This window comes from Perognathus longimembris, chromosome 19 (assembly GCF_023159225.1).
Source record: "Perognathus longimembris pacificus isolate PPM17 chromosome 19, ASM2315922v1, whole genome shotgun sequence".
In the NCBI taxonomy this organism is placed as follows: Eukaryota; Metazoa; Chordata; class Mammalia; order Rodentia; family Heteromyidae; genus Perognathus; species Perognathus longimembris.
This window is the reverse complement of record NC_063179.1, coordinates 28,276,224-28,289,684: the sequence shown is the minus strand read 5'-3', so window position 1 is coordinate 28,289,684 and position 13,461 is coordinate 28,276,224. Positions and strand designations below refer to the sequence as shown.

The 13,461-nt window shown below is 44.4% G+C and overlaps 1 protein-coding gene across 2 annotated transcripts; it reads left to right on the top strand.

Moving 5' to 3' along the window:
- Positions 1 to 1,485: 1,485 nt before the first annotated feature.
- On the top strand, positions 1,486 to 12,624 carry Isl1 (ISL LIM homeobox 1). 2 transcript variants are annotated; one of them, XM_048368327.1, is made up of 6 exons: positions 1,486 to 1,786; positions 2,689 to 2,878; positions 5,518 to 5,777; positions 7,553 to 7,839; positions 9,055 to 9,222; positions 11,334 to 12,624. In XM_048368327.1, the coding sequence occupies exons 1-6, from the start codon at positions 1,759 to 1,761 to the stop codon at positions 11,448 to 11,450; spliced, it is 1,050 nt and encodes a 349-aa protein (XP_048224284.1). In that variant the 5' UTR covers positions 1,486 to 1,758; the 3' UTR covers positions 11,451 to 12,624. The 2 variants fall into 2 exon arrangements, with proteins under 2 accessions (XP_048224284.1, XP_048224285.1); XM_048368328.1 differs by having other exon boundaries at positions 1,759 to 1,786; positions 9,124 to 9,222; positions 11,334 to 11,450.
- Positions 12,625 to 13,461: the final 837 nt, after the last annotated feature.

The following is a 13,461-nucleotide window of genomic DNA, read 5'->3' as shown; positions in this document are numbered from 1 at the left end:
AGGCACATCCATTCAAACCCAGCCTCCAATGCCGCGGGCTCCAGGGTCTTTATCAAAGGTTAGATCTGGTGAAAGGTACTTCCCAAGAAAAGAGTTTCCTAACACACCAGGTCTTCCTTTGGCGACAAGACACCGAAATTAAGCCTTCCACGGTTTGTGTTTTCAGACCTTTTAAGATAAAACGAGCAGTCCCGCTCAATAGAGGAAGGGCTTTTTAGAAGTTTGGGGGAAGTGGGAGAGGGACTCCTTGGCCTTCCTCAATTTTGTCTTTGGGAAACTGTAATAGACAAGGGCAACATCTTAGGGATAACTAGAGGAAAGTTCTCATCCACCAGATGCAAACTACTCTCTCCAAGTAGTTTCTTAACAGGAAAGTATTCTATATCCGTGAAGAGAAGTATTCAAGTTTGTCTCCCTAGCCGTGTCTTTAGACTAACGCTTTTAAAAAATAGCTAGAGAAACAGAGACTTGTAATTTTCACAACACCACCAGCTAAACCTACACGTTTCCTTCAAACGAAATAGCGAGAGATCAGTTGAGAGAGGAACTGGACGGTACCTAATCGCTTTTTCTCAACACAGGAAGATCATTTCAATTCTTTGACTTCGGGTTAGGACCCGCTTTAAGTCTAAGAAAAGCAGAGGGTTGGAAAGAGACAGGCAGTCCACGGAGACATTGCTTTCCACCTTCGCGATTGATTCCAACTGATTTGTCCGCAATGGTAACAAAGCCCCCAAAAGTCCACTTCCCTGCCACCGCCCCTACGTTTCGGGGGCTCTGAGGAAGGAGGTGAGCGGGGCACGGGGCAGCAGTCAGCGAGCAATTCTCGGAGTCTAACCAGCTCCACTCCCAGTTCTTCCTCCTCCAGAATGGGGGAGGGCTGTGGGGAGACATCCTCCCAGGCAGCCAAACCAGGACTGGCCCCTGGGTGTCCATTACTAACGAGGACCAAACCAAGGAAATGGGCTTATTCCAAGTCCCCCATACCCCATCTTGTTCCTAGAGCCCGGGAAGGACCTCATCAAGAGGAAGACCTACCCACCAGCCACTCGCCACCGGCGGCAGAAAAGTGAGCCCCACGCAGCCAGCGGACTGCAGGGACCCCTGGAATGCTGGGCGGAGAGAAGAGTGACCCCCGAGGCGAGCGCGCGGGCGGTGAGGCCGGGAAGGATCAAGGAGGGAGGGGTCAGAGGAAGACGAAAAGAGGGAGAAAAAGCGGCCAGAAGCCAGAGCAGCCGAGCAGCCCGAGCATCGTTGGGTAAATGGGAGAGAAGAGCCTGAGCCCGGAGAAAGTTGCCTCGGGAGCCCTAATCCTCTCCCTGGGGCTCGCCAAGCGGTCAGTGGCGCACCGCAGCCGCCTGGCTGAAATATGATAATCAGAACAGCTGCGCCGCGCGCCCCGCAGCCAATGGGCGCGGCGCTCGCCTGACGTCCCCGCGCGCAGCGTCAGACCAATGGCGATGGAGCTGAGTTGGAGCAGAGAAGTTTGAGTAAGAGATAAGGAAGAGAGGTGCCCGAGCCGCACCGAGTCCGCCGCAGCCGCAGAGCCTCCGCTCCGTCAGCTCCGCCGGCTTAGATCGGACTCCCCCGATCCGTCAGGGCGAGGGCTCGGCGCTGCCGGGCAGCCGCTCTCTCAAGCCTTGGGAACCCCTGGGGCCACTGTTTCCCACTTAGCCACAGCTCCAGCATCCTCTCTGTGGCTGTTCAACCAACTGTACAACCACCATTTCACTGTGGACATTACTCCCACTTACAGATATGGGAGACATGGGCGATCCACCAAAAAGTAAGAGGCTATTTTACCTTGTGGGGCTCGGTGTGCTGTTCTTGTGCGGGGGTCTTTCTCGGGCACGGGTGACAAACGCTCGTGAGAGTTGGAGTCATTCATTGCCTGTAGAGAAAGAAGAGGAAAAAAGGTAGTTTTGGGTTGCTCCCCCCCCCCCTTGTTGCCGCCACGCCTGCATGCTTGCTGTGGGTCCAGATCTTCCGGGAGGGAAACTGATCGTACAGTGTGTTTGAATTCGTCTGTGTACCTTCCCCAAACCCCTGCCTTGGGGTGCTAAGCGGTGATTTCCTCCTCGGGAATCCGGAGCTTGGGGAGAAGGTCGCCAAGATCTGCCTGCACTTACAATACCGCGAGGTCGGAATTAGCATTAGACTTGCAAAAGAGAAAGAGTGACAACTGTATTGGTGTCTGCTCTGGCTAACAATATCCAGTCCTATGTGTTATTTAAGAAAGTGCTTCCTGGAAAATATAGACATCCCTGCGATCACTTAACGTTCTTGTCAAAACCTTTTCTTCTGACCTGACTTCCCCAGTCTTTCCTAATGCTTATAGCAACGAGGGAGGAGGGCGAGAAAATGCAGAAGGAGCGGGTTTGATTGCGTGCTAGTTTTACAAATGTAGACTATTCAAATCTGCATTTTACATATATTCCGTTTTCTTTGTGTATGTGTGTGTGTGAGAGAGAGAGAGAGAGAGCGAGAGAGAGAGAGAGAGATACTCAAGGTTTTGATGGTACACTTCAATTACCATCCCATCTGAGAGAGGGGAGAGGGAGAGAGGGGAAAAAAAGGAAAGGAAAGAATTTCTTCCAGAGTACGCCCTATAAGAGAACGACACTAAAAGTGTGTTTATCTCTGTAGGAAGTAAACGGTTAGTCAATCATGTATTTATTTTCATTTCAGAAAAACGTCTGATTTCCTTATGTGTTGGTTGCGGCAATCAGATTCACGATCAGTATATTCTGAGGGTTTCTCCGGATTTGGAATGGCATGCGGCATGTTTGAAATGTGCGGAGTGTAATCAGTATTTGGATGAAAGCTGTACATGCTTTGTTAGGGATGGGAAAACCTACTGTAAAAGAGATTATATCAGGTATGCCACTTTTCTTTTTCCATACTTTTACAAGATTTCCTTGACTCTCTCCACTTCTTATTTATTGTTTGGTGTGGCTGTGTCGTTTTGGGGGAAGTTTGCCTTAGTAGGGTCCAGCGTGGAAAAGTCATGTCTCAAGTTTTTTTCTTTTCTTTCTTTCTTTCTTTCTTTCTTTTTTTTTTACAATTAAGCTAAGCTCTTCATTTTACTTTTGGGGGGAGGAGGATTTCAGAGAGAGTTCATATATTGTGTTGTATTAAGGCTACTTGGAATTGGTAGTGGCCAATTTAGTTTCTCTTTTCATTGTCTCCCTTCCAAAACAAACACAAATTTTAAAGATGGGTAAATTTAGGGCTCCAAACCTTAAAAGACTTTTTATTTCATTCTTTTACACTATAGTGCAGGCTTCTTTTTATTTAATTTCTACTTAAATTGGTAAGTTAAAATCCTTTGCGGGGTATCAGTAAAATAAATAAAAGTTTGAGCAAAGAATTTTAGAAGATGCCTTTTGAAAAAGCATGTAGAAAGAAATATTGTGCCCCTTTACTTTAAGGGTGAGATCTTCCTAGATTTTTCTTTAAACCAACATAAATATTCCTTGCAAAAAGACCACAAATTTAATCTTTTAAAAATATTAACCCTTTAATGACATCGGACTGTCTTTTCTTATCTGAACTGATGAATTAGACCAAGCAGATCAAATTGCCTATCATCTGTCTATGAACAATTGGTATATTTAGATAATTGAACAGCTTCCTTTCTCACATTAAAATCTAGTAACTGATAAAATGAGTGAAATGCTCATATTGACAATACTAAAACCACAGAGGAACTTTCTGCCTTTAGTTTTGTTTGCTGTTGTTTTAATTAGCAAAGAATCAGGATTTGCAATTCTCAAGTTATCTCTTACCTGTTTGTTTATACCAGAAACTTTGTTTTTGGCCCTGGGAAACCGCGATAAAATGTTCAGGAATATTTTATTCGTCTTAATATAAAATGAAGAGATTACCTTTGCAACATTACTGATAGCCAAAAAATCTTTTCTTAATCCTCTAAGGACAAATTGCAATTACTATATTTTAGTAAAAGGGAAGGTTTTTGGAACTTGAGAACTTTAAAGTTCAGTTAAGATTTAATATGTAGTCACAATTTCCTCCTGCTTACATAGTAGCCTTTTTTCCACTACAAAGAGGTAAGTAAACTATGGATTGATAAACCTGAACAATATAATTTTTAAAATACTTTGGAGGAGTGTGGAAAGAAGCAAGGGGCAATGGGGCCCAGGAAAGGGGAAGGGTTTTCCAGACTGTTTGAATTGTTTGGTCATAGGCAACAAATGTAGGGTCTTCATCTTATAAAATGGAATATCTTCCATTGGGCAGGTAGAGGAATGAAAACTTTCGAACCTCCATTTTTACTATTCCTTGGTTGGTGTTTAACTCAAGATTCTGGAGGGGGAAAGCGCACTTGGCACTGCAGGGAGCATCTTTACTCCTGTGAAGATATTGTTTTGCCCAATTCTACCTGGACACACTCACCTAATTCTGAATACCCATTTGTAAAGGAGAAGCCCAATTATTTTTATTTCCTTTTACTCCACTGTCCGTTAAATATGTGTGCTTGTACACTTGTGTCCCCAGGCACGCACCATTGAAAATCTTGTAGGTATAAAAACAGAGCAGAGTGATTTTTGGGATTTTTAGATCTCCCCTTGGGGAGACTGGCTTTGTATGGATCTTTTCCTCCTTTCCATTTTCTCTGTCGAAATGGCTCAGCTTCTGTTATCATGGATAGAAGGGGCGGGAGCCATGGCAATGTCTAGACAGAACCTATAGGAATTGTCCCCTGGAAAGGAAAGGCCAATGTTAAAGGAAGACTTTAGAAGTGAGACTTCTCAGCTTTCAGGCTGTTCATGACTCCAGCAAAATGCAACTTGAAAAGAGATTGCGGGAGCAGAGAAGGTTTGAAAAATAAGAATACAAAGAAGAACGAGGAGGAACCCTTGCCTTAACACCGTGGCCTGCAAGAAATCTCTAGTACAATAAAGACGGAAAGGTATTAGGTATTCCGTTGTGCAGTAAAGGCTCTGGAAACCTTCGGTTTCGATTTGCTGTTCTGCTTGTCCTTTTTTTTTCCCCCCATGTGATCACAAATGAAATGAGATTGCTGTGCCATTCCCAGTCTCTTTTTGTTGCAATTTCAACATTTGTTGCCGAAATTCAGGCATATGGAATTGAAAGCGTGGGGACAACTGGCTATTGGGGGTCCACCTGATTGCCTGCCTTCCTATTAATATCTGCAAAGACAATTCTGAGACCGGTTTCCTGAGGCAGGCGAGAGCAGCAGCACTACCAGTATATTTTCCTTGGTTTGGGCTGGGTACTGATGGACTTGCAGACTCCTAGGAAAGGGAACAGGAGTTAAAACAAGTAAAAGATGGGAGGAGGAGAGAATGAAAGGGATGAAGGCTTCATTTCGATCTTCCACCTAGGTCTGTTTAAGAATGCTGATTTGTCAGTGCACCTCAAGGGCTGGAGGCCCGAGGTCGCTGGAAAGATTCGGCTGGGGCAGTGCCTGCCTGAAATGACCCCCATCTTCTTTGTGCTTCTCTTCCCCTTCCCGGGCCTGGCCCCGCACAGGTTATACGGGATCAAATGTGCAAAGTGCAGCATCGGCTTCAGCAAAAACGACTTCGTGATGCGCGCCCGTTCCAAGGTGTACCACATCGAGTGTTTCCGCTGCGTGGCCTGCAGCCGCCAGCTCATCCCGGGAGACGAGTTCGCCCTCAGGGAGGATGGGCTCTTCTGCCGCGCCGATCACGATGTGGTGGAGAGGGCTAGCTTGGGCGCCGGCGACCCTCTCAGTCCCCTGCATCCAGCTAGGCCGCTGCAAATGGCAGGTACTCATCTGTTCCTTTGGGAGGATCGACTCCGGGAGGCAGGTGCTGGGGCTCTCGAAACGACCTCTCCTCCAGCGCCCTGGTTGGACACAGCACTCTTGGTAGCCAAAAGGTGGTTATGAGGTGGTTACATGAAGTCTTAACTAGTCTGTTTGCAGCACACGATGGTCTTTTGCAGCCAGGTGCAATGGCACTCGCTTTCTACCCTGACTCGATTGGCACACCTACATGTCTTTATGTATATGAGTACGCAAAAACTTGTGTACACACGTACCTACAAGCCCAAACAGTGCTGTCAGTTTTACCTCGGTTTCCACACCATACCTTACTGAAAACGGGCTTCGGCTTCCTGCCAAGTATTCTCCTGGCTCCGCTGCCTAATTAAAGGGGAGGAGCCCTGGGTCCTTGGAGCTTCCTCTTTAACCCAATGAAGGAAGCTTAGGTGCCCTTACATGATTTAATCACTCCAGTTTTTTTTCCTTGACACTCGTTTTCCAATTTGAAACGTTTTTAAATTTATTTTCCTCTTGTAATAGAATGGGTCTTCAAAAGATACAATTTTAATACCTGCCGGCCACTGCACTGAGCTGTAATTTAAAACTGTCAACAACCTAATCTGCAGTAATTGCCTTTTAAAAAGGAGGCTGCCTCTTTAAACCACTCGTTCTATATGATTTGGTGAGAATTTCATCTTTGTGCCCATCTCTATGGTTCTAAATTGACCCCAAAGGTGTTGTCCTGACCTCAGGGATAAAAGGAAGGTCTTGGATTTGGACCATATAGATCAGAGGCAGTTTCTCCATAAAGGAAAGTGGCAACAGCGAGGCTGATCAGGATCAAGGCACACAGAATTTCCTACCTGCCTTCAGGTCATGAATAGATCTACAACTCTCCCTCCTGGAGTTTTAAAGCAGCCATTGCAACTGTACACTGGCCTTGAGGACAGGGCAGCTCTTTGCATTTCCCTCCCCTTCCCCCATTTCTGGCAACTCTCAGAATTCTGTCCTGGGAGATTTGTGACAAGCTTGAATGAGGGCAAAGCCAAGGGTGGGAAACAGAGGGGGCCAAACTATTGGGTGGAAAGAGAGGGACAACATTTTCCAGCAGTAGTTTATCTGGGGCCTAGACAGCTCCATAGAATTTCAGTTTTCCTTTGCTTGGGTCAGAAACGTCCCACGATGATTAAGTACTAAGAAAAACCAGGGGCTGAAGAGATGCTTCTCATACCGAATATCTTTAGCCCCCTGAGTATGACTGTCCTCTGGGACTGAAGTTCAAGGCTTTCTGGCAGAACTCTGGGTCCTCTGGGTTCCAGACATTCTGGCTGTTGCCGCCTCTCTGGCTGGCTGTCATTAAGGTGTGCTATCTTTCTTTCCATGATACCCTCTGTGGCCTTAATTCAAGAACACTGAGCCTGGAAGTGGAGGTACTCAGTGTCACTTGGGCTCAGTCTACTTAGAAGAAAAGGTGAGGAGGGGGGAGAAGTTGAGCAAAATGCGACCCTATTGGGAGCTGGGACACAGGCCCTGAGAAGTGCTTTTCTGGGCTAAATTCTGCTGAGCTAGGATGGTGGAGCCAGATTTTAGATTTTCTCAGGTCCTTCCCGCTGAACCCTCAGCCCCGGCCCCCTCACCCCCATGTATTAGGGGGTGAAACATTAGGGCTGAAACATTAGCCCTTGTGGGAAATAAAGTAGCTTGGGCAGGCAGACATGGGGGCAGGGCAGGAAGGCTAGCAGTCTGGCCCGGTGCTCACTGTGCCCCCTTGCCACGCAGCCGAACCCATCTCGGCCAGGCAGCCAGCCCTGAGGCCCCATGTCCACAAGCAGCCGGAGAAGACCACCCGCGTGCGAACTGTGCTGAACGAGAAGCAGCTGCACACCTTGCGGACCTGCTATGCCGCCAACCCCCGGCCGGATGCACTCATGAAGGAGCAACTGGTGGAGATGACAGGCCTCAGCCCCCGTGTGATCCGAGTGTGGTTTCAGAACAAGCGGTGCAAAGACAAGAAGCGAAGCATCATGATGAAGCAGCTCCAGCAGCAACAACCCAATGACAAAACGGTGAGTGGCCTGGGGCTCAGCAGGGGACACCCGGAGGAGGAGAGGAGAATGGGGGAGGCAAAATCTGTTCTGGTCCATCCAAACTAGATGGGAAGGGGTAGTGGATGGAGGCATTTCACCAGAAATCAGTGCTGCTGGGAGCTGAGAAGCAAGAGACCTAGGTTCCTAGCAAAGTGGGAGAGGCTGCCCCCATCTCTGAAAGCTTGGGTGGGCTCAGGCTCTTCAATTCACCATACCCTGGAACTGGGAGGTCACAGTCACCCCAATGAAGGTTTGCAGCAATGTGGCTAGCTTAGGCTTCCTAATAATTGAGGCTGTCAATTCCCCAGAGAGCAAAGAGGAAAGAAGGTCAACACTTTCAGTGCCTATTTACTTCCAGAATGCTGACCAGGCTCTTGGGCTCACCTTACTACTTACAATTACCACCTCTCCACATTCAGGTCCAGAATTTCCTCCAAGGGGCTTACACAGGCTACCTTGGCTATACCTCCAGCCAGGCCTCCTCAGAGGTCTCCAGGGTCCTGGCATTATTAAGCAAAACAGCAACCCTGTCCCTGTTTGCCACTAAAGTGTCCCTTCCTCCTTCCCTCCCTACCTCTCTCCTTCCCTCCCTTTCTTTCTCCTCTTCCATTTCTTTTTCTTCTTCCTAGTCCTCCTCCTTTCTCTTTTTCTATCTCACCCTTCCCTCATTTTTTTTTTTACTTAATTGATCCTATTTTTAAATGTCATAAAACTCACTGTCATTAAACTTGGCAGGCTGGGATACTTTCTAAGTTAGGTACAGCATAGTAGTACAATAGTAGGTAGATCCAAAAGCTTGGGGATGGGGGCTGGCTCTAAAAGGAGAGCTGCTTGGAGAAAATGTACAACTTCCCAGGGACTGAAGGGAGAACCAGCTGACCTCCTATTTGTGGTTGGTTGTGTCCTCTGAAGGTGGATGGGAGGAATTGAGGAGGAGCTAAGAAGGTAAGGGGAAGTGGATTGTCACAGCATATCTGCTTTAATAAGGTCCAAGCAGATCTAATAGTCCAGCCCACAGAAGTAGAAAAACAAAACTGAACTCTAGCTAAAATCCATAGGTGCAGCAGATTAACTTGAGTCAATAAAGGGCCACTATATAGATAAGATAATACCTGAGTGTATTTGCTTAGCCAGTGCAGACAAAGGAGGGAGGGAGTTTGCTCATTAACATGTTGGGATGGGGGTTTTTCACAGAATATCCAGGGGATGACAGGAACTCCCATGGTGGCTGCCAGTCCAGAAAGACATGATGGTGGCTTGCAGGCTAACCCAGTTGAGGTGCAAAGTTACCAGCCACCTTGGAAAGTACTGAGTGACTTCGCCTTGCAGAGTGACATAGATCAGCCTGCTTTTCAGCAACTGGTAAGTGTCAGTTCCCAGACAGAGGAGGCTGAATTCATCCCCCCCCCCCCCCATTGGGGTTCTGCTTTAAGTGTCGTGGAAAGATTAAAGGGGAGGGTACTCCCTAACCTCAGGGTAGGGGGAGGAGACTGAGGAGGTGTAGTTGTATGCTGGTGGGAAGGGAGGCAAATGCAAGTAGAACAAAATTTCTTGTGAGTCATTAAAAAAATAATAATAATGAGACTGCATACTTTGAGTATATAGAATGACTTTAAAAAAATTAATCAAGCATGTTTTCTAGGATTATTTTCAGGATTCCTAAGTAGAAATGGGAGCAAAAAGTACACAGGGCTTTAAAATCATACTGCTGAGACATGAGTTCAGAAGGATTTGGCAATCAGATTAGCAGTCAGTATTTGTTACCTTATAAGCATGTACAGAATGGAATATTTCAGGACTTAAGTGAGGTGACTATAATACATACTTAAAGTTTATAATATATAAGATTATTAATAAGCAGCAAATACCTGACCAGGTAATATATCAATAAAGAGATGAATGATTCAAAGAATTGATAGTTTGAATCTATATCCTTTTCTCAGAATAACTTTAATTATATTCTTACATACTTTTATATGCACTATACATATATACGTATATTTATATATGTTTATATACTTTACAGTGTGTGTCATCTATAGCAAAAGGAACACGAAATCTACCAACTGGGGAAAAATTGTTTTTTTTTTTACCTATAAAAACTCATTTTATCATAAGCTTGTTTTGCAGATCCAGAGAAGAGAATTAATTTATCTTTCTCTCATAAATGGCTTACAGAGTCAAGATAGATTAAAGCAAACAGTAAATGTGCTTTTAAATACGGTATATATACTTGAGTGTTGTTTTTTTTAGTTTAAAATTTTAATCAGCACTGTAAGATCCAGTTTTACAAAATGTCAGTCTCTGTTCTAAAAACTTGTACTCCATTAGAAAGAGAGCTAGAGCATTAAAGGACAGCTTTTTACCTTCACATTTGTCCTGAGGACATTTGCTTTGTCAGTGTCAACAGTAAGGTAATTGGCCAGGGGCAAGTGGTTAAAAGGACTTGGCCCCAGGCCTGTGTCTCTGCAAAAGGACAATCTAGAGGGTAGGCAAATTTGAGAAGTCCCTTGACCTCCTGAGGGGAAAGTTTAGTGGAGTGGAAAGGGAGGTAGTTTGGAACTAGGGGGCAGGGTGAGTAAATCTTATTTTCAAGTCATTAATATGGTGAGTTATTTGAGCAAAATTTGGCAGATAGAAAGTATGTGAAGGAAGGTTCTGTACAGCCAAGTGTTTGTGTACCTTTTGAAATGTTAGTGCCAAACAAGAGCAGTTAGGGGAATCTGAAGTAGTGAGAGAGGGTGTGGCTGCCAAAGATTGTTTACAACATTGATACATGCAGTGTTGTAAAAAATTTTAGTTGAAAAAAATTTAGTTGAAAGAAAGAGTCCTTATTTATAATGTGGTGATGTTATAATATATGTATCTCCTCTGGGAAAGAAGAGTTTGATTTAGTGGGAGAGGGGAGGAGAGAGGAAGGGGGAGGAGGGAGGGAGAGACTAACAGATTGGCAGCAGAACCTCCAAGAGAGAAAGCCCACACTGTGAACCCTCTAAGGGGTTAATCATTGTTCTGTGGAATCTTCTCTGAATCTCTTGTCATAGGATATGAGCGTGTGTTATAGATTTTCCAACTGAAAAAGAGAAGCTTTGAAGCCTAGAGACAGAACTAGCCTGCTCCTGGGGCAATGTAGCCGGCAGGATAATTTTATTTTGAGCATGCATAGTAGAGTTGTGATGCCATCTTACAGTGAGAAACACATTTCCACTTAAATAATTCAATGCAACATAATGTTGGGAATTCAGTCTGAGCTAAAAACACAGATCTTTAGGATGATGGGAAAGCCATCTCTTTCAAATGGACTTTTTCTCATGGACTTGCCTTCAGCCTGTCACAATTCTGATATATTGTGAATGTATTTATTTGTTTATCCACTTGCATAAACATTTGTACATGCACCCACGGTATGGTGAGTTTCTATTTTATGATTATGAGTATAGCCTCCTTTATTGATTTTTCAACCTTCCATCCAGGTCAATTTTTCAGAAGGAGGACCAGGCTCTAATTCCACTGGCAGTGAAGTAGCGTCGATGTCCTCTCAACTCCCAGACACACCCAACAGCATGGTAGCCAGTCCTATTGAGGCATGAGAAACATTCATTCAGATGTATTATTTTTCCCTGTTGGAGAAAGTGGGAAATTATAATGTTGAACTTGGAAACAAAAGTATTTAATGACCCAGTCAATGAAAACTGAATCAAGAAATGAATGCTCCATGAAATGCACGAAGTCTGTTTTAATGACAAGGTGATATGGTAGCAACACTGTGAAGACAATCATGGGATTTTACTAGAAATTAAAACAAGCAAAACCTGAAACCCAACATATACTATTCAATGACCTTAAAAGTACTGAAAAAACAAACAAACAAAAAGACGTTTTTAAACGTAGGGGATGAATATCCAAGGATCTCAAAAAAAAAAAAAAAGCAAGCAAGCATTTTCATTTCACTTGCACATCTAAAGAAATACAGAAATACAGAAATAGAAACATTTCTAGTCCATCATAATCTGAATGGTGCTGTTTCTATATTGGTCATTGCCTTGCCAAACAGGAGCTCCAGCAAAGGGTATGAAGAGACTGGCATCTGTGGCTGAAAGAGTCTTTCTGGAAGGTGGGAGCTGCATTGGTGTGCAATGTTTTTAGTTGACTTAACAAGGGGTTAATTGAAATCCTGGGCCTCTCTTAGCATGTCCTGCAGCTGATTTCTTTTTTATTTATGTCCCTTTCCATCTTTTTTTTTTTTTTTTGAGATCCATCCTCTATCAAGAAGTCTGAAGCGACTTTAAAGGTTTTTGAATTCAGATTTAAAAACCAATTTATAAAGCATTGCAACAAGGTTACCTCTATTTTGCCACAAGCGTCTCGGGATTGTGTTTGACTTGTGTCTGTCCAAGAACTTTTCCCCCAAAGATGTGTATAGTTATTGGTTAAAATGACTGTTTTTCTCTCTTTCTGGAAATAAAGAGGAAAAAAAAAGGAAACATTTTTGTTTGCTCTTGCATTGCAAAAAATTATAAAGTAATTTATTATTTATTGTCAGAAGACTTGCCACTTTTCATGTCATTTGACATTATTATTTTTTGTTTGCTGAAGTAAAAAAAGATAAAGGTTGTACCGTGGTCTTTGAATTATATGTCTAATTCTATGTGTTTTGTCTTTTCTTTTCTAAATATTATGTGAAATCAAAGCGCCATATGTAGAATTATATCTTCAGGACTATTTCACTAATAAAAGTTTGGCATAGATAATTAAATAAACGCAATGATTCAGGGTCCCTCTTTTATATATTTATTAGCAAGCCTTTAAAATATCTGAATTTAAGGATTGCATGTGATTGGGGGTAAACTGACTTATAGTAGGTGTGATGTTGTATTGCAAGTAGTTAGGGTCCCATTTGCAAGTCTGGATCTCAATAGTTGGGTCATAGTTGTTTGGAAGAACCCCTTAGCTCTCAGCTGTGATATTGTTACAGGTTTTGTGGAAATGAAATGCTGCTGCCTCCTTAAGCCAAGCCTTCAACCTTTCCTTCCTCCTTCCCCTTCTTCTCTACCCCTCCTCTTCCCTACCCCACCCATCCACCCACCCTCAAGCTGGAAAAACACCCTGCTTTTTAAATAGCTTTTGATTGGAGCCACGATTTTATTTTCTTAGAGTTAAGTGCTTTATACCAAAGTCTCCAGCTTCGGATTGTTGAAAGGACCCATATTGGAAAAGTATGCTCTTGCTAAAGAGACTTTGTGCCATTATTTGGTAGTGGCCGTGGACTGAGAAAATGCTGCTTTATTTGTGCAGAAGGAAAAGGCCTCCAGAGGAGTTTTCTCAGCAGTTCCCAGTCCCAGGATCCCTCTGCCTCTTCCTTCCCTGCCTCCTCCCCATCACTTCCTCTCACTGGGCTGGTAACTTCCTTGGGGTACACGGCGGTGGACGTTGGGTAGGCGTGCTCCCTGAGTCACCCCGTTTCTTTTAGCCATACTTGAGGGGTGCTTGCCAGATCCCAGGTATAGACGTGTGGCACTGCCCCAAACTGGCTTTCTTCGTGCTTACTCGCGGTAGTTTCGAGCTAGGGTGGTGTGCCGTTCTGTGTTCTCTCCTTTTCCC